Source organism: Apteryx rowi, unplaced genomic scaffold (genome assembly GCF_003343035.1).
Source record: "Apteryx rowi isolate R43461 unplaced genomic scaffold, aptRow1 scaffold_738, whole genome shotgun sequence".
Classification (NCBI taxonomy): Eukaryota; Metazoa; Chordata; class Aves; order Apterygiformes; family Apterygidae; genus Apteryx; species Apteryx rowi.
In genome coordinates this window covers 246085-266818 of record NW_020451025.1, presented here as the reverse complement: position 1 = coordinate 266818, position 20734 = coordinate 246085, and the positions used below count along the sequence as shown (strand labels likewise).

The window sequence follows — 20734 nt, the reverse complement described above, 5'->3', positions numbered from 1 at the left end:
GGTGGGGATCGCCCCTCGCCTTCCCCTGCCCCGCCCTGGGAGTTTTTAGTATGGTTTTTTTTGTTGTTTTTGAACTTAATCCCAGTCGGCCTGTCCCTGGGATTGCCCGGCCGGTGCCTGGCGCCGCGGCCGCGCCGCTCTTCCACGGGAGCAGCGCGACCTGCCGGGGCGGGGGCCGCCATCTTCTCGGGGCGGGCGCCGGGGGCGGCGCGTGGCGGCGGCAGGTCGCCCCGGCCGCCGTCCCCGCGGAGGTGGCGGAGGGGTCGCGCTGCCGCGCCTGGGCCCGCCCCCGCGTCTCTGTGCGTGTGTGGGGGCGAGGGCGGGGTGCGGAGGCAGCTCCCCGCCGCCGCCTCCCCCCGCTCGCCGCTGGGCGTGTGCCCGGCCCCGGTGCTGCGTGAGCGCGGGGAGGAGGAGTGTGGGTGCGGGGAGTTTCCTTGTGCGGCGGCGGAGGCACAGCGCCGCTCCAGACGGCGGGGCTGCCAAGAGGGCGCTGCCGCCGCCGCCGGTTGCCGAGCGATGTGAGGGGGGAGCCCCCCTGGGCCCTCCCCTCCCCCCGGGGCCGCCCGCTCTCCCCCCCCCCTCCCCTCTCCCCTCCCCTCGCCCCACACATCCCCGCCCCGCCATGCCGGACCAGATCTCCGTGTCGGAATTCGTGTCCGAGACCAATGAGGATTACAAGTCACCCACCGCCTCCAACTTCACCACCCGGATGGCCCAGTGCAGGAACACGGTGGCGGCCATCGAGGAGGTGAGCCCGGGAGGGGAGGCGCGGCAGGGCGGGGAGCGGGCTGCGCAGCCCCCTCCGGCCTGGCCGCCCGTGCTGCCCGCCCGCCGCCGCCGCAGAGAACAAGGCGCTACCGTCGCTGGCTCCCGCCGCTGCCTCTCCCCGCCCGGCCCCGAGCAGCGCCCTCGGCTGCCGCCGAGAGGAAGTGGGGCTCGCCCGGCTGGAGAAGGGAAAGAAAGGGAGGGGGGAAGGGCTACAGCGCGGCGGCCCCCAGCCCGCGGCGCTCGGGCTCGCCGCTTGCCCGCCCGCCTCCCCGCTCCGCCCCAGCGCCCCCCGCAGCCCCCTCTTCTCTCGGGGCCGGGGGAGCCTGCGCCCCCCGTTTTCCCTCCCGCTGGCCCCCGAGGAGCTCGGAGGGGGTCGGTTCCGCCCGCCCTCCTGCCTGTTGGGGGGGGGTTGAGCTCTGCCACCTCCCCCCTCCGCGCCGCCCTGCACGGCGACACCTGAGGCGCCTCGAGCCCGCGCCGCGCCCGGCCGCCCCGCGGGCGGGGGCGCTGGCCTCCCGCCGGGGGCTTCCGTGTCCTTTTCTCCTCGTCCCCCATGCGTGTGTGTTTGCGTATGTGTCTGCCTCCCCCCGGCACAAGGGGATTTAATCTCCCTTCTCCTCCCCGCACATTGAAATTTAAACACCCTCCTCCTCCTCCCCCCYCCCCCCCCCGTGTGTTTTAAGGTAATCTTCTCTCCGGAGCCCCTTTTTGTGGGTAATAAGGCTCTGCCCGCCCTTCCCAGGTGGGCGGGAACATGCGACCCCTGGAGCAGGGTGGCTGCATCCTCCGCTCAGCTCGCTGGAGTTTGCGCCCCCTCATTTTTGCCTCTTCTCAGGCAACCTGCAACTACTTTGTGTGAGCTGCTTTTGTCTCAGGAAGAGAGCTGTTTATTTTTCTTTCTTTTCTTTAAAGCTGTTTGCAATGTGCCGTTGAAACTGAGCTAGCAATAGCCGTGCCCGCCGAGGAGGGTGCCTGCCGGCGCTGGGGAGAGGAGGGAGAGTCTTTTCCCTCCTGTTTCAGATCAGACGGAAATGTGGGACAGGTCTGAACACAGTTAGAGCACATTCCGCATCCCAGGCATATACGCACGGTAAAATGAAAAGCGTCTGTGTATCCTGATTCCTTTGGCAGCTTCTCTGAAGTAACTTGTGGGAGGGGGGGGGATCTTATTCGTGATGGAGAGCAATTTGCTCCATCTACCTGTTACATCAGTTCTTTCAGTGTGCCTTTAGCTGATTCGTTTTGCAGTGAGTATATATTTTAGAGCCTCTTCAGCAAAAAGAATCTTGCCAGTAGTTAGTGTCCCTTCTTACAAAAGAAATGCCACTAGCAATGGATTATTAATGATTCTTAAGTGAACAAAACCAAAGTTAGGTGTTTAAACACCCTTTTCAAGATTTTCCTGTTTTGCTGGTTCACCAAACCACTGAAGCAAGGGGTTGGATTCAAAATAATCTGCAGAGAAGGAATTACTGTTTTATTCCTGAGGTAATTTTCTTCCATGCAAGCTTGCACATAAATGCCTGGATTTAATTATACCTTATTAACCTAATAGTCTTAAGATCAACAATTCTGTATCAAAGGTAACCTTTTCTTAAAGAATATTTATAACACTGAATCATTCTAGTTGTAAGATAAAGCCACCTAAAGTTGATTGAAACAAAATTAAAGTTGGTATAAATATTTGGGTAAAAAGCAATTTTGCTAATTTAGATTTTTTTTTTAAACAAGTCTTACAAAATTTGGTGTTTCTCTAAGATTCAGTTTCTAAACCTATATGATTGCAAGCATCTCAGGCCATTTTTCAGGAAAAATGTGCAAGAAGTTTTTAATTGTTTTTCATTTTCATGTCTGCTAAAAAAAAAMCCTAAAATGATCCACTATATATATTTTTGTAAAATAAATTTATATATATATAATGCAATATGTATTTTAAGTTTTCTTAGGGTTTAAGTCAGTGAATTGCATTTTTGAAAACTTTTTTTCACATTATGAGAATGATGTGCATTTAAAAGTTTGAATACAGTGGATTCCTTTCTTATTTAATATGTCTCCTTGGTATTTGCTTTTATGTCAGATCACTGATACACTGCTGTTTGATTTTTAAAGCGACTCAATCAGTGTGTTAAATCTCAATTTGTACCTCTGCATATTTCAGATATTAGACACTGTCTGCTAGCTTAGATGCAAAATTTATCTTTTATGATAATGACCATAATGAATGTGCCTAGTGTCTTACAGATCTAAGTAAAATTTGCAAGGCAGCAGATGGGAGATTGCACTGGCTACAGTTGTTCTTAATATTATTGATCTTTCTAGCACTTCTGGCAAAACATCAGCAGTCACTGCCTGTTTATGCTGCTGTCCTAAAGAGTTTATTAAAATAACAACTGACTTTTCTTTTGGTGTTATCAAGAACAACAACAATTTTCCATGATTTCAAAACTGTGAAATCTTTCAGACTTACACTACTTCAGTTTGGAAATACTCGGGTCTTCTAGCATGACCTGCCTGTTTTTTCAGGTTAAATGTGATCGTTTGATTAAAAAGCTGTTTGTAAATAAACAAAAAATCTGGTTAATATTACTTCTTTGTGGGTGTCTCTTAACTGCTTTTCCCAGGAAAACTGGTTCTGCAATGGACTGTGCAGTTGCCTGCAGTGCACAGTGATCACATGAAGTTAGCCTGAGTCACCCAAGCCTTGCGCTCCTTTGGAAGCAGAGGCCCGGAGGAGGCAGTGCAAAGACACAGGAGTTGGGGGTTAGTGTGACTTGGTAGCTTGAGCTCAGCTCTGTGCAAACACGGGTATCTCTTTCCAGATCCTAATGGGAAGTGTGTTACACTTACCGTTAATACTGCTGACTACCAGTTTTGTAATTCTTAGTAAATTAGCAGGTATCTAATAGCCTCTTAAAAGTTTAGTTAATGAGGCCTTGCTTTCAGTAATGGAGTGGAAAAGGCTTGTTAAGTGAGTAAATCAATAAGATGTTGAACAATTATGTATGTATAATTTACCAGTTTTGTCTCTGAAGGCAATGGAATTGCCTTAAATCAGTGTTTCCTGGATTTGGATTTACTGGCCTCTGTCAGTTGCAGGATACGATTGATTTTAGCATCAGTTGAAAACACTATGAGTTTTACTGTTTTATGTGATTGTATAGACAAATTACAGACCACTTATCATGGCCTTTGGGATCATCAGAGGTGCATGGTTTGCAGTTTGGGAACTGGTGTCTATTCAAACACTTGGAGAAAGAGAATCTGATCCTTTGCTCTTGGTAGTGGAAAAGGGATTAGGAAGGGTATGCTCTTGGAACAGAAAATGATTTCAGAAGAGAAGTAATAATATAATTTCTGTACTCTTGTCAGATTAGGATGTTGCATAGCAAAATGTTGGGACTCTTTAGCTTTTACTAAAATCAAATTATAAGCGAGCATTATATCTCAAGCCCTTACAGGTTACTGTTTAATCTTTGCATGCATGATAGTGACTAAGATTAAACAAGTTTTAATTGATAGAGTCCAGAGCATGGTCATATGACTGGGGGAGGAGTTGCTTGAAATCAGTAATCTAGTTTTACAAATGCAGTCTTTTTCAGCTTGCTATTTCTATTAAAGGTCCTTTATTATTATGTGATCTAATAATGTGTAGTGACTGTTCTTAAGCTATATACATGTAAAAATTTGGTTTTACTACTACTATTAGAACATATTCTTCTCTCTTATTTATGTGCTGTAAGTTAAATAAAATGGCCCCTGAACTGTAATGAAGCCTGCAAAATGGTCTTAACAGCTATGATCGTTAAAGATTTTTGGAAATCATTATTTTATAGAGAGATTTAATGATCAGAATCCAAGTGTGCCATGTTTTTCTGAAGCATGAGTTAAGTTTTACAGTAAAAACTGGTGTTGAAGCCTTTAAAAATCTTAAATATTTATCTCAATTCTACCTGTTTGTCATGGTGCAGTGCTTCTGGATTAAGAAAGGAGAGGGATGGGAGCTGTTGTGCATGCTACTATATAAACAGAGTAGCAGACAATCCATGCTCTGAAGACTTTTTCAATCTAAGTCAATACTCAAGATCCAAAGCTTACCCCCACCTACTAAAATGTCACTGCATGCACGGATTTCCCTATAAGGAGAAGTGATTAGAAAAACGGAGAGAAGTTTAATAGATTACTGGAAAAAAAACAAAACAGTGTAATAGCACTTGCTGCTATGATGAGTATGTTAGAGGAAGCAGGCAGGACAAATGTGTGGTGGAAAGATGTATAACATAAGCAAAAAAAGCAGTATGGTGGAAGCAAAGATTGTGTTAGTTCTCTGTATTTAAATGTATTTTAATTATTTGAGGTTTATTTAAAATCCACTCTCCAGGAATTTCTGTAAAATCTGAGAAATTAATGTTAAACCCATAACTTGTAATTTAAGGTCACTAGTTGCATATCCTCTGTAAGTCCTATTCCATGATTACTGCATCTCAATGTTTCTGTCACCTTACAGTTAAAAACATTTCTTCTGGAATTTCTCCTCCTAGGAACGCAACATATCATTCAAGTATCAAGTTCTTTCCTTGTCACTTATAGGATAGGTTTTTGTATCAGGAACTGATAACAAGATCTTACAATCTAAGGTAATCCCACTGCTCTCAGCAGGCTTGGAAAGGCATATGGGATTGATGCTTGTTGAATTCCATTCCTTTTTATACATTAGAATTCTTTAACTCTCTCTGGTTCATTTCAGTTCTGCAAAGCTAATGGGGATAAGAGGTAATATAAACTTGGTAGGATCAGAAAATGTGGAATTGAATACGTGCATACACTGCATGTTTTCAAACCTTATACTTTCCCCATTATGTGTTTTTGGTTTGTTAGGTCTTCAAGACTGGATTCTGTCTTACATTTCTTTCATGACTGTGACTTGCTCTGGAAAGCTAAGTAAAGAAAATGTTTTCTTCTACTTACAGAAATAGAAGGAAATGACATGTATTATAGTGCATTTTAGAAAATTTACTACTATTATTGGTATATTTATTTCCTTTTAATAAAATGTGTCTTTGTGCCCACTATAAGATATCCTTTCTAGAACATATTTGCACACTTTTCTTCCCTCATTACTAAATACAGTTTCATAAATACAGTGTCTTTTAAAAAAATTTTCATGTTCTGCTTCCTTTTTGAAGTCATGATTCTCTGTCATCAGCATCCAGAGAGGTGTCTGGAAAAGTCATCATGACACAAGTGGGATTATGATTTCAAAGTGCAACGTGTGATTTTTTTTTTTTCTTTTTGAGAGGAGTATAGCGGATGGAAGCTGTAGAAGTGCAGGAACGAAATTGTAGTTCTTCAGATGGAGCTATATGCCCACTTAAAACATAGAATTTAAACCTTGAACATTTAAGGTACAGATAATGTACAGTCAGTTAAAACAATTTCAAGTCATATAAGTAGACTGTTGTGCAACCTGCCTTGGTTCATCAAATGATGCATTCTTTTCCTAATACCAAATACTTCCATTCCCAATAGAGGATCAGTGGAAAATATATATATCCAAAGTATTTTACTAATTCTGGCTTTTATCTTTTGATTTTTTTTTTTCCTAGCATTGTGGCATTTCTCAGAACGAGCAGGTCTGGATTTAGTGTACTTCTTGCTGATGCTAAGTAAGAGTAGGTGTAGAAAGTGGCTAACTCTTTCTGCCTAAGTTTAACCCAAATTTGCTTCCTCTTTCTCATTCTCTTCTTGTTCTCTGTGTACCGTAATATGCAGCAATGCTAGATAAAGGTGAGGCCCTTGTTGTGTGCACAGTCACAGGACAAAAGCATACGCCCTTCTCCAAAGCCTTTATAGCCAGATAACAAGCAAAATGTAACTGATGACTACAGATGGAGGAATATAAGGAAGCCTGGTGCACGAGTGGTGTAGTGTGTTAATAGCTTAACCACTGTGAAGTGGTTTCTGTTTATTCATATGCATTATAATAGTGGTTCTTAAACATTACAGATCAACTTCTACATCTTATTTTCATTTATAATTTGCACCTTGTGTGTACATATATACAGCCATTCCCCAACTCGGCTCCTGCACTCCAGCTTCTGAGCCTCACTATAAGAACCCACGCTATCTGCCTGCCCCCATTCCCCAGAAACATGCAGCTCTTGCACCTGAAGCTCCAGAAAAGTTGGGCCTAGCCCCATTTGGGTTAGCTCTTCCATCTGTTGTCTTGGGTCTCAGCAGGGCTTCCCTGTACTTTGTCACTCTTTAGCAACCTGCTTACTGCTCCGACTTCCTTGGTGCTGCTTTGCCCTGCTTCTGCGGGGCTCCCCAGCCTTGCCCCTGCTGCGCCCCGTGCCCCAGCTGCCAAGGCAGGCCCCAGCAGAGGCCGCACAGCCCTGTCCATGGTACTAGAGCCTCTGCATGGCCGTGGCTCAGCAGGGCTTCATGTGAGCTGGGCTACCTCTCCGGGGGGGACTAGAGGCAGGAGCCCTCACTTGCCTTCTGTCCTCACTGGCTCCAAATAAATGCTGTGTTCTGCATGGAGTTGCTAGAGGAGAAAGTTCTTTCTTCTGTTGGTAGGAAGAAAAAAGAAGAGTGAAAGAACAAAGTGGGGAGGCGGTATCTGGATGAAATCTTTCTGCAGCTTCTCCTGCTGTGGGGATGTCTTCCACCCCCACTCCCCTTCCAATTCCATGCTTGGTGATCACTATAGCACAGGAAAGTTTGTGGTTACTGTAAAAAAATCCTTCTAAGTGTCGGTAAGCAAACATGAAGGTTTGAAACTAAAAAACCAAGTCAGTGGGAGTTGGTAGCTGGAGTAAGACTCTGATCAGAGGGAGCAGAAGTCATGAGTGAACAAGAGATGACGGGTATTGGCCTGTTTATAAGAATTAAAATCAAAGGCCATTGTCCTATATTTGATGCAAAAGAGAAAGTGATATTACAAGTATGCAGAGGGTTGCATTGCACAGAAGACAAACAGAGGAAGTTTTTTCAGTAGTATCATGAATGGATGTGAGTGAGCAATACTGTTTATCAAGGCCAGAGTGTTGCAGTAATCCAAGTTAGATGATGAGATCATGGATAAAAACTTCATCTTTGTAGACAGATAGAAAGTGTATATTTTAGAGATAGGATGCAGAAGGAGTCTGCCTTTTCAGTGACAAACAGATTTCAATCTAAAAGAAGCTGTTGGTTATAGTCTGGTAAAGTGAGCTGGCTGCTAACTCTACGAGCATGGAGGAAGAGTGTGTGKGGGGAAAAATAAGAGCTGGGTTTCAGCCACTTTATGGTTAGCCACCTGTGATGACAGGCCAAGATTTTCGTTCTTACAGAAGGAAGCATGTAGGAGCAGGAGACAGTAATGTGATAGTCATTGGTTTAAAGGCAGTAATCAAATGGATGGGACTAGAAATGAGTGAACTGTTGAATGGTTTGGGCTTGAGTCATTGTGTATTAAATAGAAGCAAAACAAAGCAATTTTAAGATAAGGTTATACTTAGAGAAAAAGTCATTAAACTGAGAAGTGATGAAGTCAGTAGAACTGAAGAGTTAATGGACATGAGTGTGAAGAATGTTTAGCAATCAATATTCCAAGGAAGGGGAAAATTATGGGGAAAAACTACAGACTTGAGTGAATGAGAAACACCCAAAAAAGGTTATCACAAATTAACAGAATCTATTAGAAATTGGAAGAAAAAAGCCAGGTCATCATAAGAAAGTTTTGTCTTAAAGAGGGTGTGTAAAGATGAAGGGCAAATTTGTGAAAGTCAAGTTGAGTTAGATGTGGCAACAGGTATTGAGGAAAACGAAAACATTCTTTAGCGACATAAGAGTTGTGAGGAGAAAAAGAGAGGTTAATAGGCAGTTAGAATGTAGTAGTATTAAAGGTGACGTAAGCATTACCAAATCTAAATGAGTGCTTTGCTGCAGTTTTTGAGCTCAAAGTGGGGAAGAAGACACAATGGATACTGGGCGTAGAAATAGAAGTAAGCAAAACTGTCAGCAAAACTGAACATAAAGCACTCAGTTTGTTGGGACTGGTTAACTTATTTCCCAGCATTCTGAAAGAACTAGGATGTTAGCTAGCAAATACTCCTAATAAATCCTCCGAAGGATAGGACAATATCTGACTCAAGCAGAGAGGGATAAGAAAGTTAGGATGAAGAGAAGAAGAGAAGTAATTAGAGCTAATAGAAATGATTGTAACGTGCAAAAAGGCAGAGCTAAATTGCAGACTGCTAAACTGAGAGTGAGAGATGTTCTTATCCAAGAATTGCAAATATCCCTGGATGAGTGGCAGGCAAGCAAAGAAACCAACTCCTCTTCTTGCTTACACAAATGTTTGAGAAAAGTTGCAAACATGTATTTGCAGCAACTGTCATTGCTATACAAGAAGATTGTATTGCCTTACTGCTGGAGAAACTGGTGTATAGTTTTTGTCTTTGGACAAATTTGGCAGAATTTGGACGGGAAATTGGGCAGGATCAGCTGCTTACAGCTGATTCCTTGCTGAAAAGATAGATGGTCTTCTTTTGTTATTTTTCTATTATTTGATTTTTGTAGTGGAAGATACAAAGAGCCAAACTTGATGCAGTGTTGCATGTGTTTTAAGTCTGCTGCTGTAGTCAAGTTCTAGAAACTTAAAGCATTAATTGTCAGGGGACTGATGTTGAATACTGCCTGTACTAATCTGTCTGGAGACAACTCAACGTATTTTCTGATGGAAAAAAAAAAGTACAAATCATGCAGCATTAGTTTAGAATTGATTCATGGTAGCATTATGGAAAATGCCACATTTTAAATAATCTATGATTGTAATGGCTGTATTTTTAGCGCTTAAGCAGTGGCAAGAAAAATCATTAAAAGACTGACAATAACAAACACAGATCCTTAAGGTTTAGACTTAGCGTGGTTTGTGTAGGCTGCTCCATATTTTGTTATGTTTTGTTATATTTATTTTTTTAACACATGCTAAAGAATGAGCTATGGTAAAAAAACATTCTCAGAAATAAAACATTTTTCCTTCTCACTGAAGAAAGCACTCAGCACAGACAATTTTCCATACCTGAGTCATTCCAACAAAGTTGTAAGTAACTGAAAACAGAGTCTTAAAATAGCCTGACGTTTCCTGTAGATATAGGTTTTGTTAGTTGTGTTCATGTAATTTAAAAAAAATTACATATTCCATGCTAGTTTAATGTACATCAGGTTAGGCATCAATAGAATTATTTCTACTTTGGTTGTTTTGTGTTGTTGGAGAGACAGAGGTGAAAAGTATCTAACTAGTGGGTTTTTAGATTCAGATCAGAAAGATGTGAAAATCTAAGGTAGAGCCATTTAACTTTATTGTATTTGTGTACTATGTGTTAAAGATGGGAATGTAAACTTGGCTAGTTCAAGAAATAGGATGTGTGCGACTTTTTTCTAAAATGTATTTTAAAAATTCTGGTTCCTAGAAACGACAGCTGAAGCTGATATTGATAAAGCTCCATCTTTTCTGCTTGAAAAATCTTACCAAAGAAATGCAGAGTACTGAGAAAATGGGAATGAGTGCCCTCTCTGATAGCAGATCCGCCCAAGTACTTTCATGTTTGCTTTGATTTTTGAAGTTGTAGTGGAATCAGGTGTGAAGGAACTTCACATAGGGAGAAATTGTGAAGGAAGTGTTTTTATGCCTTTGGTACTCTCCAGAAGAATACAGCAAAGAGGTGAACAACGTTGGTGCTGATAGACCATCAGAGAACTGGTGAAAGTAATTGTTTAGTGTATAAATGGCTTYTTAAAAAGATCTAAAGAAAAGTTTGAAGTAATGTCTAATCTTAAGGTTATTTTCCTTTCTTTAATACTTTGGTATTTCTGGCCTTCTAGATACAATATTGTGGCTCTTTGTTTACTCTTTCACTGATGCTGGCAATTTCTAACGAAAAACAGAATTGTTGAGAGTCATACTGGTAAAGCTGTAGTGGATGATTATACYTGGATTTTATGTAAAGTTAAAATAGGTGGTTCAGTGCATTTTAGCTGAGACAGATTTATTTTTATTTTATTTTATTTTTTAATACAGCTGAAAAATGTGGATCAAGCTATGGGACAAACAGAAGTCTGGTTTTCATAACTATTGATTTTATTACAAGCCGATGGTTGGGTTGTTTCATTTTTTTCCTGTCCTTTTTCCCCCACAGTCTCACATTTGTTAACAGTGAGCTCAAACTGTTCTACATGCAAAATGATCACTGTATGCTGTTGCTCTTGGTGGGGACAGAGGCATAAGCTGGAATAGTTTTTGCTGTTAGATATGAGATTTTCCTGTTATTAAGATGACTGCTGGCTTCTTTTATTTATCCTGAATCCAGACTTCATTCATGATTGCTTGATAATCTAGGGATTAAGCAGGGGAGTAAATTTGTCTAGGAAACAAAAGAAGGGGAAAAGAAAAAAGAAGACTCGAACAGTAATAGAAAACTGAGAGGTATGAGAGGTAATATGAGGTTCGGTTAGAAGTGAAGAGCAACAAAATGGAGTCTGGGTTAAAGACAAACTGGGAGTAGACAGGGAGTCACCCGGAGGCAGAAGTACTGCGATGGTGCATGAGGAAGTGAGAGTCAGCATTTGACAGGTAGGGAGAACCATTAAGAAGGGCGTTAGGGTATGTATCAGAAGTCTAAGGAAGTTCAGGGGACTAAGAGTTGTCAGGAACTGCAAGGGAAGGGAAAATGAGGCAGTGTTTATGCAGGAAATAGGATGCAGGTGGCACGGAGAGAGGACTGATGGGTGAAGAGGATCAGTACAGTAAGGAGACAGACAGGGAGTGTAGAGAAGGGATATAGTGATAGAGGAAAATAGATAGTGATACTATGGCTACATCCCAGCCTATAGTTGAAGTGAGAGGAAGAAGAGTTCTGCATGTTATATCCAGAAAGTGGGATGTAGGACTAAGTGTTATGCAGACTTTAGTAACTGTTGTACATATATCAAAATTAATTTTGTTTGGAGAGAGAAACTAGATTTACTTTATGGGTGAGAATTTGTTGATGGAGGAACTGAGATACAGCACTGTAACTGAATAGCTTTGTTCTTATAAGTAATGCTGCTTTGCAGGAAAAAAGCTTGGGCAGTGTCATTTAGTACTTTTAATCTAGAGTAATAGGCTTTGTTTTCAAGTGAGTAGGTGTTGGACAGAATTTGAAAAATTTGCTTCTTTGTATATATTAACTCTGTTTCCCCAAAATATTTACTATGGAAGCGACATATTTGTGCAGTGAAGTGTATTTCTTTGAAGTGTATTCTTTAATAGGCAGCTGTAAAAATTAACATGAAAGAATTTATACTATAAATTCTAGCATTTGACTTTTTAAACGAAAAAAAAGCCTCAAGAATTGAGGGGGAAGGCTGAAACTCTACTCCTTATTTTCTGGGAACAATGTGATGTATAGAACCACCTCCTGTTTGTAGGCCACTCTGCTATCCATGATTAAAGATCAGATTATCAATGTAGTGCTAGTCTGAAATCTATAATTCTGTCTAGGCATTATGTTAAGTATGCATGTAGATACATCAAAACAGCTGAAGTGATTAGAGCTGAACAAATTACTTTTACATTCCTGAAAGCTTTTTTCTACATTTAGAAGTCATGTTGAAAAAAGAAAGAAGTACTGAAGCAATATGATAGTGAAAGATTTCTTTCCTAGGATATGCAATTTAAAGGAAATTAATTATATTTTAGAGAAGGCAACTTAGAAACAAATGCATTTACTAATCATTTTAAGCCCCTTCAATCAAACAGGATTACTACTTGACTAAAGGAGTAAGAGTGGAAATTTCCTTAGCACATGCAAACACAGAGCCCCTGCTCTGTTGTCACATGCAAAACATGCAGTAGAGTCTTGCAAAGCACATGGTTTTTAATCGTTTGTTTGTTTTACAGTACTGTAGGTGTATGTTACACAACAACAACAACAACAACAAAATAACAGCAGAGTCCTCCCACACCCTGAGCTCTGTGTAGACTAGACACTAGCTGTACTGAAGGGAGTAACATTAAAGAAGCAATGAAGTAGTAAATCTTTTGTAAGCTGCTTTCTGTTTGGTTCCATTCATTCTTTTGCTTAACGGCTGTAGTTGTGGATGACATGCTTTTCTCATCCGTATTCTCAGTCAGTTTTTTTTTCTGTGTGCTAGGGATAGAGTGATGGTGTTGACCACTGCCTCCCCTGTCCCCCAAGCCATGTGGATGTAGTGATGGTGCAAGGACACAAGCTACTCAGTCACATACAGATGCAGCAGTAGGCATTCAACTCTTGAGCTTTGGACACTGGCCCTCTTCCCTGTTTCTTTTGAGAACACAAATAAAAACGCAGATAGGCTTGGATCTGGTCAGTCAGTTCTGCTCCTCTAAATTCTTCAATTTTAAATGCAGAGGTGGTTGAGTGGTTTTCACTGTTCAATTGTCATGTTGTGTATGAATTTATCTTCCTAATGCTCCTGTGGTATAAGGAAGTAATATTTACTCCATTTTATATACATCTTCTGTATACTTGAGCCCCCTAAGTGTTTTGGCAAAGGTCACCCTGTGGGGAAAGCTCTTATTTTTACATCAAGTATGATGTAATGACAAATGGATATTTTATATCTACTATTGCATACACTAATAATTGCATGATTTAAAATTCACTTATACCCTGCTTCCAGGAAGCTGACCTTAGAGATGTGAGTGCCTGAACTGTTAATTTTAGCTATAGTTAAATCTGTTGAAATTCCAGTAGAATTTAAGATTGGTGTTTTCAAGTTTATAAAGGTGTTTTGAGATGCCTGCTCTTGGGCACCTAAAACAAATGATAATATGCGACAACTTGGATGCAACAAATTCCCAAATGGGAAGTAATAGAATATTGTATTTATGGATTTATACGACAAGAACTCAAGCTTTTTACCGATAGTTACAGCATGGCCAAGCATCAATAAGATGAAATTAGTGCAATTTCTTTCTTTCTTCTAACCAAAATAGGAAGATACTAATGTTATCAAATGTTTGTTTGCCGTAAGTGCGCTAATCTTCTATTGGCATTAGCTGCTGTTAATTATGCTGTCATGCAGTTACTTTTGCACTGGAAAAAAAAATCATATTAATACTGAAAGACCATGCAGAGAATTTCAAAGGTGATATGCTACATGATAGAGAGCATAGAGTGGAAACCACCGGGTATAGTCTGGCAGCCTCTATATAGAGATAATTTTATAGTATTTCAAGAGAAAATGAATGTTATCATTAGGCACTGTGCTTGCATGTGAGAACTGGCAAATGAAACTGAAAGGTTAACTGTGCAGAATGAATTAAATTGTTGACAAAGGAAACAACTCATCAGTGAAGAAAACTAAGCTGTAGTAATCTAATATGCTTTCACTATTATAGGTAGACATGTCTTTCATAAATCTTACTCTAATAGTATTTCTTTCAGAGGAGAGGTGATACCTGATGTATTGATTCACCTCTGCTTACCCTAATTTTAGCAGCTGATTCAGTGTTCCTGTGGGAATACATGTGTGTGTGAGCTGGTCTGTCTGGTAGAATGTCATCCTTCTCTCTGCTTCTTCCAGGATCCCACAAGTGGGTCTGGTTACCTGTGACTCCTTCTTGTGGGCGTGTGATATATCCTAGAAGTTCCATGGCTGTCATAAACCAGACAGAGTTTGTGCCTTTTGTTCCCTTTCAGAAGGGCCATCTCATATGTGTGTGCTCAATATGCTTCTTAAAAACATATTTTTATTATTTATTTCTGTTGAGAAGCTTTCAGAGGCTTGTTAGGACTGAGGTTTGATTGTGCTAGATTGCTATAGGCTTTTTTCTTGGTTAATTTTTGTTCTCTGGAATTATTTGATATACTTCAAAGAAATGCTGTATGGGGAGGGATAGGACAATTTATGGCACCCAGCTGATCTATGTACACACAACACACACGTTTTCATTGTTAAGGTAAAGAAGTGCATCATATATAGGAAAAACTTACTAAATTACTTGGCTTTTCATTGTTTTATAGAGATTGTAACTGGGGTATCTGTCTGCTTCAAGTAGAGGGATTAAAAAGCCACTAAAACCAAATTAGATCAATGATATGGGGATTTTTGAGTATCTGGAAAGTGTTTCCTTTGTTGATTATTTCCATAAATAACCAAAAATTCTCTCTTCAAAAAGCTTGTCATATGCTGAATAAAAGGGCATTATGTTCTGCAAAGATTACTTCTTGTTGGCTCTGATGGTGTATAAAAGGATTTAATACTGGGAAAAGAATACCGAACTGAGGGAAATCCCAGCAGCCTCACTCAACCTGAGTGCTGCTGTGTGATATGGGTGGAGGATCAGCCTCTCCAGCAGCTGAGCTCCAAACCATAAAGGGCTTCTAGAGAAAGGTCTCTGCAGATTGAGGAACAGAGACTGTCTACATGGGTAAAGGGGTGATAAAGTTTACTTGGCTATTTGAGCCAGTTGTCATTGGAACTTTATCTTCAAAAGTGAGAAGGTGTCTTCTGGGATAAATGTTACTTTATTTTACATAATGATGTATGTTAGGATGTTGAAGCATACAATAGCAAATGCATGGATACTGATATCGGGAATTAGCACAACTGGAAATGAAACAAGAATTAAATAACCAGTAAGGGAGTTTTATTTACACACCCTTCGTTTAAAAATGATCCACTGTAAAGAATAAGTGCATTGTCTGTTACTTTGCTCATGAGAACTGTATTTAAAATCCACCCATTTTGTCCTTGAAAGTAGATAGCTGCAATTTTGGTGCTGAAGTTATGAAAAGAGGGAAAATTGGGATTATATTTCTCTCTATAAAAATAGATGACTGTAGGAGGTGGATATGTGTTTTGCAGAAATAGTTGATGTAAATGATCTCCATTCTCTTCTCTTAGTAAAAAGGTTTTCTTATAAAAAAGAAATGCTTGATGTTCCCTCCTGCTTAAGTATATGTTGCATTTCCAACTTTATGTAGGGAGGGAAGCATGCGGAAATTGAATGATTAACATACAGACACGGTACCTTATTTCGTTCAGTGTGCCAACAGTATCATGTAGTGACTTGTATTAATGGCTGACATTTTGTAAACTCTGAAACTCTGATTTGAGATTTCTCTTCACTGATGCACTGTTTTTTTCAGAATTCTGATTTTTAGGCTTTTTTTTTAAATAGAAAAGTCATTGTGCTTGTGCTCAGGTGTGTTTGTGTATACCACATACAGTTTCAAATTCTCCCATCTTTTACCTTTGCAATGGAATTACCTTTTTCCTACAAATACTAATTTCCCAAATCAGTGGTATTAGTTCTTTCTGCTATGCATACCCTTAGCTAGGTGCACGATAGTTTAGAGCGTAAATGTTTGCTACATTTTTCTGCCAGATAGACCACTGCTTGTTCAAACAGATTGCGTTGGCATTGTGCCCACAAGAACCACAAACCCAGATGCTGGAGAAATAATGCTTTTGTGGAAGGGGACTTTGCAGAGACAGTTCTGCCATAAACTCCATCCTTTTTATTGCATGTCTGTCTCTGTACTTTCACAGTCTCTTAAGTAGACAGGTCTCAAGCCTAAGAGCTAATTTATATAAATTAACTGTCAATAGCTATTGTAGAATATAATATTCTGGAACGTTTCTTCACATGTACACTCTAACTGAAGTAATTAGTCAAAAATAAAGTATGGTGGTTTTTTTTTTTATTCTGCAAGAGTGTGTTCACAATCTAGAATGCCTTGCCCCAGGCTATGCCCATCAGTTTTGTTTCACCATTTCTATCAATCTCTTTGAATGTGCCAGGTGATCGGTGGACAGAAGTTGGAGAGGTTTGTAGGAAAGGAAAAGAAGCTAATACATGGARGGAAGAAATGAAGACATAAGAAAAAGATTTTTGGAGTGGGATGACAAAATTTAGGAAGATTTTTTTTTTTTTAACCACCTTCTACAAGAGAAAAGTAAATTGAAGCCAGTAGTTCGTTTCTGATAGAAAAATAACAAACTAAGACAGAATGTCTGTGGATATCTCTGGTCTTTTGAGTCACAGAGGAGTAATTACACCAGGTATGAGATAAGCTGTGAAGAGACACCAGAGAGGCCAAAAGATTGTGCTTGCTGATACGGTATTCAGTACTTGCTATCGTTACTGTGTAAGAAAGACGAGTCCAGTTAGGCACAAGACCCAGTTCTTGCTCTGCCTCTTCCCAGTAATTATTTGATCACTTCTCTTTTCCTTACTAACTGACCAAGTTTCTTCCTGCATCCTTTTGTCTTTGCAAAGACTGTTGCTATTTGTGTTCAGCCTTTGCAGCAGCCACTGGCACTATTACTTACGCTGAAATACTGGAATGTGTAAAATAGGAAAGAATTTATGGTTATTGAATATTGACCTGATATTTTAATGCAAATTACTAAAATTGAGAGAGAGTAGGTTTCATTTTAAAGGTATAATGGTTAAGATCATTGTTTCTATTGGATCTAGAGTTACTATGTTAAATTTGATTTGTGTCTTTGTCAATAGATGTACAGTATGGAAAAAAAACAACACACGGGATTCTGTCTTGAGGATTATTTCAAATGGCTTGAGGATTTATTTGCCAAAATGCAGTTATTCTTTTTGCAATAGATCCAAGTGACTGTGTGTGTTCCAGTGAGCCCTTTATTTCAGGGGGAAAAAAAATCCAGCTACCCTGAGACTGTTCACAAATTCAGATCCAGTTCTGCAAACACTTTTAGCAAAAACCCCATCCAAATGAACAGAAATGTGGAAACAATTAATTTTAGCTTTCTAAAATGAAACTCTTGTGGATGAGAAGAGAGGAATGTATAAGAGACTTTTAAGTGTTTTAAATAATAAAAAAAAAAAATAGAGCGATGATGACGGCCTCTTCCTTCCCCCTCTTCCCTCACTACTTCGCCCAATACCCTGCAGTGCCGTCGTGAACACACTCTTATGGCGTTGGGAGAAGTTGAGTTTCGTTTTATCTTTCCCTTGTCTGGAGTCAGCAAACTTGGATCTCCTGTCTCCCTGGGGAATAGTCCACTGGGCTATTTGGTATTTTCTGCTTGAGGGTTTCTCAGTCTTTCCTTTTGAGACTGATTGCTTGAAGCTGGGAGATTAGCCGAAGGAAGGATCACTCAGTGTATTTTTTTTTTTTTTTCCTTTTGTTGCTACCCTAAACATCTGTTGTTGGCCATTACTGAGATAGGATATCGGGCTAAAAGGATTGTTGGTCTGATCCAGTATGGCTGTTTTTCTGTTTCTGTTTGTCTAATTATTTTCTGGGCTGCAAAGGAATAAGGCACTGTTATAAGGGCACTTGCATAATATACATATAGAGAGAGAGAGATAGAGAGAAATCCAGACTTCCGCTGTAAGTTGGACATAAAAGATGTTTACGTGTTTCTTCATTTCCATGTGAATCTGTAACCAGTGGAGCACAGGTATTGTCAATTTATGCTACTACTGCCCTGTTTTTCCCAATACCCCTTGGCTCTGTAAAAGGTGCCAAAATCTTCTTCAGGATGTTTAATTACTCCATTTCTGTTTTTTTGCTTTGTTCTCCTCAAAGTAAATACAATAAAAATAGAACAGTTTATTTTCTCCCCACTCCACTGGAAGGAGCAAATAATACATTTGGTTTTTCAGGCCTGCCTGAGATTTATTAAATATATTTATTAATTTGCACCACCCTATTTCTAACCCTTCCCCCCCCCCCCCCAGTTAATTGCGCAGAGCTATTTGGACAGTGTAGATTTTGGGGTTGATACTAGTTGTGAGATTCTCTTTTTGTGAAGCAACAATCAAGTGTTTGAATATTTTATTTCCCACTGGGCTTGAATCCTTCTAGGCAATGTGAAATGGGCCTGAACAGTGTTTTAAGTATTCTGGCAGATTGTGGCTTATGGTCTAGGATGTATAAGAGCATTTCAGGAAGTTTCAGTAACCTAGGTCTGATTTCTTTCTGGTAAGATATGTTTGGTTCTAGTTAGTCAGTACGTTTTATTGTTCAGACTAGAAAGCTTTGAAGCAGTTAAAATGAAATTTGGCCTTTGGCAAGTGAAAATGGACCTTGTTCCTACATGAGGATAAAAGCTTTGCTACTGATCTGTGGTAGTTCAGTGAGTCCTTCTCTCCCTACTGTAGTGTTCATTTCTGAAAGAAGCTGTTTTCTGTTTATTTCAGTATGTTTTTCCCCCTCTCTAATATACTTATTACTGAAATGTCTGTTGCTAATTTCTAGTGAGGCATGCAGAACTTCTTTAAACTTTGTGTAGTGATTTGAATTGCTTCTTTTACAGTCAATATATATGGACCTCAGAAGTGCCTTTACTTCATTACTGTTATTTTGCAATTCTCAGAGCCTGTAGCACTCCATATACCTAACGCTTGTATTAATGAATACAAAATGTCAAAAATACGTTAGCAGTGTGTCCAAACTATAGTTGGAATGGGTGCCATAATTTTAACAATAACTAGCTAGAACAAACTATGAATTCTAGTTTTAAAAAAATTGACACGTGTGTAATTTTAGTTGTTTTTGTGGTTTATATGATCATGTATGGTAGCTGAAGAGAGGGAGAAACTGAGTATACAGCAAGAAAAATGAAAAATTACATATAAACATCAGATTTTTCAATTGTAGCAAATAAATTTGGATGTCTTTTGTAATCTTTTCCACTGTATGTTCCTTGTAGGTTGTAACATAAAGCAGTTTTCAAACTAAATCATGTTGCTATGCCTTTTTAACGGAAATTAGATATTCACTTTGAAGAATACTGATATGAGCACCAAGTTTGATAATTAATTTCCTAGTGTTCATGTATTATAATCCAATACTGCCATTTATTTAGAAGTCTTGAAATTAATGTCAAGAGAACAAAAACAACACCAGGTTGATCATATCATGTTTGTCTTAGACTTAGAAATTTGTTTCTCAAACACTATGATCTCTAGATATGCAACAGCAACACCACATAGATTTTGATATAAAAATAAATTTACCTGAAAAATGGTCCCCAGGATTAGCATTAGAAAATCTGTTGTTTCTCACATAAAAGAAAATTTAATAGAAGGCATAAGAAATACTGTGTTCAGAGCAATAGTGGACTGACAAGGGAATGGTCAAGAAGGTCATGTTAACCTTGAGTTTGTGATTTAGTTCATGGTGCATATCATCAATTCTACAATAACGTAACTTCTAATGTACTATATGTACAGAATTTGTTTTTTTCAAGGTATTTACAGAGACTATTTTTAACAAGAGGGAAGTCTGAGCACTCACCAGCATGAATTGAGTGGGAGTGTGAAACTAATTTATATGGCCTCTTTGAGTATATTGTGCTGAAATAAACAGTTGCCAAAATAAAGTCTCACAATAGAGAGGGGTTTTTTTTGAGTCAAAACTGGAAACGTTAAATGAGAGGACAAAATGATCCCACCATATGAATTACGTCATTACTTTTCTTCTGGTTCAGAGGTTTACTGGGCATTTTAGATGAGTAAAAAGAAATACTAGAATGTGCAACATCAGAAGCCATTTTAAATTTCTCTGCTTCTGACACTACACTGAGAGTGCGCAGAACGGCTGAATTAGCATTTTGGCATATCTGTGTGTGCATAGATGTAGTGTGTACATATTTATGGCATTGACATACAAGATTAAAATCAGAAGTATGATAAAGCTGTATTTAAACTGATTTCTAAGTGCTAAGAATTGGACAAAGAAAAGAAAGAAAATATTAAGAATAGTACTAAAGACAGAGAGTAGCATTTTTTAATTTTATGCTGGAACGACTCTTTTGAATCACTAGTTGTGAATGGAGTCCAATGTCTTTCATTTAAGCAGAAAGCAAGCAATGCAAAGCCTCCTTCCCCATTTTTGGTCTCCAAGCAAGGCTAAAATACATCATCAGAGATGCATATTTTTTCAGTATTTTATCTGTCACTCTT

At 39.7% G+C, this 20734-nt stretch overlaps 1 protein-coding gene across 1 annotated transcript in view; it reads left to right on the top strand.

Annotated features, from left to right (window-relative positions):
* The first annotated feature begins 622 nt into the window (after positions 1–622).
* Positions 623–20734, top strand: part of ASAP2 (ArfGAP with SH3 domain, ankyrin repeat and PH domain 2) — a 90642-nt gene continuing 70530 nt past the window's right edge. Inside the window, exon 1 of the mRNA XM_026087809.1 lies at positions 623–748. Within this exon, the coding sequence (XP_025943594.1) occupies positions 623–748 (126 nt within the window). The remainder of the gene's footprint in view (positions 749–20734) is intronic.